The sequence below is a fragment of the Tetrao urogallus genome (assembly GCF_951394365.1).
Source record: "Tetrao urogallus genome assembly, chromosome: 2".
Classification (NCBI taxonomy): Eukaryota; Metazoa; Chordata; class Aves; order Galliformes; family Phasianidae; genus Tetrao; species Tetrao urogallus.
The window spans coordinates 51,411,052-51,419,373 of NC_136814.1; the positions used below are offsets into that span (position 1 = coordinate 51,411,052).

General features: G+C 46.7%; 1 protein-coding gene across 1 annotated transcript; it reads left to right on the forward strand.

Annotated features, from left to right (window-relative positions):
• Positions 1-2,142: 2,142 nt before the first annotated feature.
• TAGAP (T cell activation RhoGTPase activating protein) lies at positions 2,143-8,322 on the forward strand (the record flags this gene model as incomplete). Its single annotated transcript, XM_079550224.1, has 9 exons — positions 2,143-2,187; positions 2,294-2,347; positions 2,790-2,856; positions 3,857-4,029; positions 4,797-4,958; positions 5,428-5,537; positions 6,252-6,447; positions 6,840-6,957; positions 7,145-8,322. The coding sequence occupies exons 1-9, from the start codon at positions 2,161-2,163 to the stop codon at positions 8,320-8,322; spliced, it is 2,085 nt and encodes a 694-aa protein (XP_079406350.1). The 5' UTR covers positions 2,143-2,160.

An 8,322-nucleotide genomic window follows, 5' to 3' on the forward strand; every position in this document is an offset into this window, starting at 1 on the left:
GGGTGCTGCAGCTGCCAACCAGCCTCAGAAGAAATTCTCGAGAGAACACAATGCAGGATAGCGATATTTTTGTAGCAATGTAAATCAGCCCATGGAATGTAGTAAGGAAATGGCGTATGTAGTGTAGCCTCATGGGACTCCTAATTAACAAAAAATCAGTTACAGTGGTAAATGAAAAATCGGCGTTAAATGCACAGGATTGTAGAGTAAGTGATTTTGATTCATGTAAGTTTTCTCTCTAGTCTACAGAAGGGTGTATCCACAGAAGCATTGAAACTACAAAACCTCAGGAGAACTTGAAATTTCACCCACACCACCTCCACCCCCTGAAAAGAAGAGCAGCCTTCCTCTTTTCCTTCCAGACGCATTTCTGTCTAGCCAGAAGTGAGTTTTGTACCGTGGATTTCTGCCAGGCAGAACCGAATTGCCACCAGCTGTCTGCCTTGCAAAGACATCCCTGGGTCAATACTCCATGGGACAGATCTGATGTGCTTATGCAAAGAGCAGCTTTAAGGGTGAATTCAGCAGCGGATGTGCATCTGTGACACAGCCTTGTCCCCTGCAGACAAGAAGTAGAGCATCCTCGGGGGGAAGCACCAGTCAGACCAGTTCAACAAGGCAGCCAACTTTCCTGCTGGACCCACTGCTGAAATACTGCCAGCCCTTTGGTTCTCAGTTCCAGCCCCCTATGTCAAGACTGGTGCCCAGAATATCGTATCATAATTCACTTTGTCAATGTAAAGCCTGCACATGCATTTCACAATTGATGGCTTTTTTGAGCTCTCTACATGGATTGATCTTTTATTACTTGGACACACCATTCTAATTAAGAAGTATTTTCATCAAGAGTTTTTATTACATATTGTTATATGCAACTGTTTACTACCTAACGTCATTTCTTCTTTTAAAGCAGAATAGCATTTAGAATAGCATTAGTGTTCTCCTTTCTAGTCATCTTGTTTTAAATTTCATATCAGCAATGAATAGCTCACAGCTCAGTGTAACTTTACCAGATAATCTATTTCCAGCCTATTTGACACTTGGATTTTCAGGAACTAATTGGCACCTGCAAAGTGTGTGTCTGCACTGCTTTCAGACATTAAACTGTTGTGATTAGTTTTGTAAAAAATGTACAAAAACATTTCTCTGAATTTTGGCTATTTCACTCCTCCTCTTTTTAATTATTCTTAGTGCAAGTCGATCTAGCAGTGCATCTTGAAACTGCACAATCTCTGATTTCTGGGACCCAAAGAACAGGTGGTGCCCACTGCCCTTTCACTGCCCACGCCACAGCCCCCTCTGCACATCCCACCTCGCAGCAGTGATGTGAGATGGAACATTTACCTGGCAAGTGGCTCATCCTTTCCATGCATAACAGATACATGGGTGTTTTTTTTTCTCTTCTTCTTTAAGGAAAAAAAAAAAAAACCAACAACACAGAGCTCCTCTAAAAGGAAAGAGGAAGCCAGAAATGTCACAGCATCTCAGTCCTGCCCCATGATGCTTCTTCCTGCCTGTGAATTTCCACCTGCTGTTCTGCACTATATAAGGCAGCACACGTGGGGTAGAACTGTTTAGTCGCCTGCGCCCGCCCAAAGGATTAGCAGCAGGGGAACGATGCTGCTTGCCCTGTCCTCTGCAGCCCACAGGAGGTGAAGGAGCTCCAGCAGGACTCACTCCTTGGGTAAGCAAAGCCTGGGTACGAACATGCGCTGTTGGGGTGCGGCTGGGGAGCCCCAGGCACAGCTGTACAGAGATGTGCACCGACAGTTCGTGGGCAGAGCTGACTGGCTTGCTTAGCTTTGTGTTTGCAAATCAACAGTCCCACATAGCTGTCACTGCCTGCTCATTTTTGCGTGCATTAAAAATGGAAAGCTGCTTTTTGTCTGAGTGAATGAAGGGGGAAACAGAGCAAAGGACTAAGGGCATTACAGAGGGAGCTTTCGGCGAGCGCTGCTTTATGGCTCACCCGGGTGGGCGATCTTTCTGGTCAGGATTGCGCTGAGATGCTTGGCTGGCTTGTGGGGCAGAAAGGAAAGGAAGGAAAGAAGGGTGCAGCTTTACCAAGCTCCTTTTTTTGTCTGTTCCTTGTTCAATAAACAGGCAAACAAAAGGACCTGAGGAACCAGACAGTGCAGAGCTCCCCCAGTTAAACTCCTGATGAAAGTGCTTAGCAGCTGTAATACTGTGAGTGTCATGATTTCAGCTCTGTCAACAGAGCGACTTTGAAAAGCACTGATCTCTAAACTGTAGCACTAAATAACTCACACCCGGTCTTTGTTTTCTTACCTAGTCAAAGACACTAAATGCTGGAAACATGGAGAGTTTGATTGAGTGCCCATCAGAGGTAAGCAGTCGCTACTTTTTTTCCCCAGCTCTTTGCTGGACGCTGAGGCGAGATCTCTGTCCCTGCTGCGCACCCCAGTCAGGATCCGATGGCAGAGAGCCCTTCCTCATGGGCAGAGTCTGGGAGGAGATCCTCAGTGCCGGGGGGAGGCAGATGGGCAGGCTGTTCCCCCTCCCCACATTCAGACAGCTCATGTCCTGCTGTGGCTTCTTGGAGTCACAGCAGCTGTCTAACTCAGCGCTGGGGCTGTGACTGGCCGGGCAACAGCCAGGGTGGCTGCGATGCACTCTTGTTGGGCAGCAAAGCAGCATCATGGCTGGGCCCAGGGCTCCCTCGGCAGCTGTCCGGTCACTCTGCTCGCTTCCTGGGCCTTTCATGGGTTTCTGTGTGGCTGCATCAGGTTGCTCGAGGCCCTCTTGTAACTCTGATGTGCTTCTTGCAGGCTGATACCAAGAAATGCCCCCTGTTGGGCCCAGCTGACGCTGAGGACAGACTTTGCCAGTTGGCTGGTGAGTTTTAAAAACAAACTGAGAAACTACCTTCTTATATAATGCTTGCAATGCTCGTGTAGAACCACTCACCTCACGCCCCTCAGTGCAGCCCAAGCCCCACAATGACCCGGGAGGCAGTGGCCTCCCTTTGCTCATTGCAGATGATGATGATGCCTGCCTGTGCATCCCGATTCCATGGTCCTCAGAGCCAGATTAAATTGTGTCCTCGGCAGCAACATCAGTGCACGTGCTGCTTTCTGACAGGAGCATCTCCACTGGGGTGCGGCCCTGCTGCTCACCGCTACCCATATGTTTACACACCAGGGCAAACACACCCAGCTGCAGCAGAGCTGCACTTGTTTGCTCTCATGGTGCAAACAACTGGGAGGAGAACGAGCACAGTACAGGGTCAGAGGTGGAGCAAGCTGTCCTTTCACACTGATTTTCAGGCTTATCAGAAGCAAGTTTTATACGACTCCATAGCATTGTGACTTTCTCATAGCTTTTAACACTTGCTAAGAGATTTCTGACCCTGAAGCCAATGCAGCCCAAAAGTGATGCTCAACTCTAGAGGAGGTATCTCCTTCATGGACAAGACTGCATAGTGAAAATTGTCATTGTAAGCTGCCCAAGTGACACATCTACCTTAGACAGCTATCACAGAAACCTCTGCAATATCAAAAATCTCTATAAATGTCAGATATGTACCGTTAGTTCTGTGCCCTGTATGTTCCCATTCTCTAAGAGGAAATAGTGGCTAGAGTGTAAAAAAAAAGTCAGAAAACAGGAAAGGTGGTGTCCTTAGAGGGATAGTCAGAGTTCTAAAGTTTAGGCAGTTGTTTCCTTAGCAACAACTTGGTTATCTTTCAGTTTCTACCCATTTAGTTTGAGTTGTTGCCTCAACATACACCTCTGCTCTTTACTCCACATCACATAACACTGCACGCAGATGAAGGGAAGCATAACTCTGTTGTTTTATTTTAACTGATTTTTTTTTTTAATTTTCCTTTGTTTGCAGCAGATGGAACAAAGAAAAGAAAGAAGGTGATATCGTGGCCATTTGCTCTGAGACGCACTTCCACCAGCGGGGATTCCCCGGGGCAGCTGGACTCCGGCCTCAAGATCACCTTGTTTGGCCAGCCTCTGGCAATTATTTGTGGGGAAGATGACATGCTGCCCCAGCCAGTCCAGGTAAGCAATCCTAGCAATATGTTTATCATACTTCTGGCTTCCAGAGTGAGGCAGGATCCCCTGTGCTTCTGCTACAGTACTCTGGAAATTAGTGGTTTTGGTGTTTCCTCTCCATGCACAATTCTGAGAAGCTCAGAGCTCCTCCCAGGTGTAGAATGGATCAGATGTGCAAGTTCTGTCCACTCTATTTTTGTAGATTTTCCATTGGAAATTACTTCAAGTGGAGACATTGTGGACCAGGAATGGGAGAAATAGATCTGTTGCTCAGTACAAACCTCTGTAGTTTTACAGAAGTCATATCAACAAATCTTTCAGCAGCAAAAACATTCAGGGTTTTCTGTATTTCCCTGAAATATCATTCAGCTATGGACTGCCACTGATAAATACTCAAAGACTTATCTTCTAGTTAAAAATGATCTTGCAAAATTTCTTCCACTGAGTTGGCTTTTCCAGTGCACAGGCTTTTTTCTCTTCTAAGAAATATTTTCTAGGCATTCAGCCTGGCTTGGGAGCCACCTCTTGTTTCCTTCTGGAAGGAAGCAGGGATGACTCCATTGGAGTACAAAAATAATTTAGTTTGGGGGAAAAATCAGATTATAACCAGTATAACCTACTTGGAGATAGAACTAGATGCTGGTCCACATAAAGCAGAGTATACCTACAGTCATTTTATTTTCTCCTGTACCTAAAGAAATGTTCACCTGCTAATGGACCTTTCTTCACTCACAATAACATTTTCCCCATCCCCGTCTATTTTCTTCCTGCAGGATCTCCTAACTATATTGTACATGAAAGGACCTTCCACTGAAGGGATATTCAGAAAAGCTGCCAATGAGAAAGCACGCAAGGAGTTGAAGGAGGATCTAAACAAAGGCGGGAATGTTGATTTGGAAAGCAAAACTGTGCACCTATTGGCAGTGGTTTTGAAGGTAAATTCCTCTGACTTTCAGCTGTAGGAGAACATAGCCAATCTGCACAGGCACACCGTAATGCGGAGATTTGGCTTAGGTGGGACTCCAGGTGAAAGAAAGAGTGAAACCAAACTAAATGTTTTAGGCATGGGAAAGTTTGGCTTTCTCCTTTTGCGATGGATTTTCAGCTCCATTTCTGCTGCTGATTTTCTGCATGCCCACAGGAAACTCAATTCCTTCTCCTCAGCATCCTCTTCTGTGAGGAACACTGAGATTTAGGGATGAATAAGAAGCACATAATAGCTATAAACCCTTATTGCACTGATGTAAGGGCACACAGTATGTACCTGTGAAGCCTGCTTCTCTGTAGAGCTGATGGCCACCTTTGAGAGCAGGTAGCTCCAGCCAACCTGCCTTGTAGAGAGCCCGAGTAGCAGCCATGTTCCCCTAGTGTCCATAATCTCATCTCAGTCTCTTGACTTTGCAGGACTTCCTCCGAAATATTCCCTCCAAACTTCTGTCAGATGACCTGTATGACAAGTGGATGCTAGCTCTGGAGAAGCCAAGCAAGCAAGAAAAAATTGAAGAACTGAAAGAGTAAGTGTTGCAACCAGCAAGTTCTGCAACCAGTCTAGGTGCAATGGAGAGGCTGGTAGTGGCCAGCACCTTCTCTGGAACTTGAGTCTCATTTAGAAACCTGTTTCTCCATTTGCAATTGTTTCTGTGGGGGTTGTAGAGCAATCAGCACGGAAAAGCACTTCTCTAGCAGAGGCACTTCCTGGAGGTATTTGGGATTGCTCTAGGAATCACTTATAGCCAGCAGGAGGAGGGAGCTGATGGTGTCACAGTGAATGTTGTCACTGTATGGTGTAGCAAGTGCTGATGAGAGCTGTAGGCCTGATGGCCACAGGGTTGGACAAGTGAGTCTGGCCCTGTGCTGTGCCCTTCAGAATGACCAGAGGTGAAAGGTGGCAGAAAGGGCTTTTGAGCTGTATGACAGCCACAGCCTTTCACGCACCCTTAGGAACCTCTGGTGATATTTTCTGATGCCACCTCCTCTGCTCACTGACACAGGATGCTGTAATGTTTCCCCTCAGTCAAGACCACATAATTCAGGATCTTGTACTTACCCACAAGCTCAGCTGCTGTTGGGGATTTCTGAATGATACTTCTGCAAAGTAGTGAAAGCATAGGCATTCCTTTTTCTGGAGGAAGTACTGTCTGTCCATGTGCAACTGAGACTTGCTCAAATAAAGAAGTAGCAGCCACCGCACCAGGAATTAACGTCTCGTTTTGCCTTTTTTCATTTAGGGTGGCTGACAAATTGCCCAGACCAAACCTGGTCTTGCTCAAGCAGTTGCTCTCTGTGCTCCACCGCATCAGCCAGAACGCTGACACCAGCAGGATGGACGCCAACAACCTTGCCATCTGCGTAGGCCCGAACATGCTGAGCCCGGGGACAGGCAGCATGTTGCCACTGGAGGTGCAGAAGGAGATGAATGACAAGGTGAGTTGGGTTCACCTACCAGCTGCTCTTCCTGGGTAGCTCAGACCCATCCTCGGGGATCCCACTGCTACAGCAAAGGCCACACAAAAGAGAACAGCACCGCTGTGTGGCTGCCCCTCATCCCACATGTCTGCAGTGTATATCCTGTGGGCACTGCTAACCACACACCCTATGGGGAGTGCTAAACTGTGGCTGATGGCATTTTTTTTATGGTACCAGGGCAGATCAGTCCATCTGTGGTGCCAGGCCTCATGGTATAGGCAAGGATTTTGGCAGAAGCCATCCTTCTCTGTGCAGCCCTTCATCATACAAAGACATCGGGCAGCAGCAGGAAAGACTGTTCAATATATTTTCAACCCCTTTGATTGAAATAGATGGTTTTCTGTGTGCAGGTGACTGTATTGGTGGAGTTTCTTATAGAAAACAACTCAGAAATATTTGGAGAGGACATTCTATGGCCTGTCAGCACCTTGGCTGTGGAGTCAACAGAGCATATAGACAGCTCCACAGGTAAGAGAATGGAGGAGGGATTGTCACAGACTGGGGCTGCTGCTTTTAGGTTTGATATGGGAATACATCTGTGGAAACAAATGTTAAAAGAACCTGTTGTATTGCACTTCTACAGGAATATTTTCCAGATAGTTCCCTTTTGTTCTTACATGGCCAGTAAAAACTAACAGGTGCTTTGTCCCCACAGAACGCCTGTGTGCTACTCATCAGAATGACTCTGCCTATGACAGCCCAGATCCTGAAGCTGAATGCTGTACTTCTGAGCTGGAGCAGCCCAAAGGAAGAAGCACTGGTTTGAGCAGAAGATATCCAGCGTGTGTCTCTGCCACATCACTGACTATTTGCAAAAATGACATCAACACGATGGACAGGAGGTACTCAGAGCCAGACCTATCATTCCAGGACCGTTTCGAAAGCAAAATAAGGAAACAGAAGCTAAACAAAAGTGAGGACAGTTTTCCAGTTCAGCAGAAGCAGCTAGGTCTGGAGAATGAGGTGCTGGACAAACGACTTGCAATCTTACCTTCACAACTATCAAGTGACTCTCTATCTAAAACATCCTCCAGTTGCTCACTAGAGAGCTCTGATGGTTCAGTCTTCACCAGCTCCCCATTAGTTTCACCCTCTAGTCCCAAAAAAAACTTCTTAAATAGGCCCCAGTCCTTTTGCACCAAGCCTCATGAAGACTGTAGCACGATTAGGCGAGAGATCAAAAAGCATTCTATGTCATTCTCTTTTGCAAACCACCGGAAAACACTAACAAAACAACAGAGTTGGGGGCCTGGAAAACACGTGGGTTTCCAGAGGGACAGTTTCACAAAGAAAGATGATCACTTCTCCTGCAGAATTGTACAGGAAAACAACCCCGAGGATGACAAACCAATGCATGTGCCATACCAGCGAAGGTCACGTTTCAGGTCAGCTGATGAAGTGTTCAGAGAGGTAGACCAGAGGAATCCTGGAAGACCACCCTCTTACGAAGAAGCTACTAAGAACTGCGTGGCCACCCAAGTTCCCTCCTGCAATCTCACAGTTCAGACTATGAGATCAAAGGTGTCAAACCAGGACGCTTTGCCATCTGATCTGTGTACTGGCCTTGCACAGGGCATAGCCTGTACAGCTACGAAGGACCTACCCAGCGACAGGATTTCTACAGTGAATGATTCTGATGCAGAAACTGAAACTCTCAGTGTTACTGTTGGAATAAACTCCCGTGTGAGTTTACCTGTGACCCCAGGAGTGTACCGACTGAGAGCCATGTCTGAATCCTATCAAAAGAACAAACATGAGTATGTGGCACGACGGTGCAGCCAGCCCATTTTTGAGGTAGAGCAGATACAATATGCTAAGGAATCCTACGTTTAA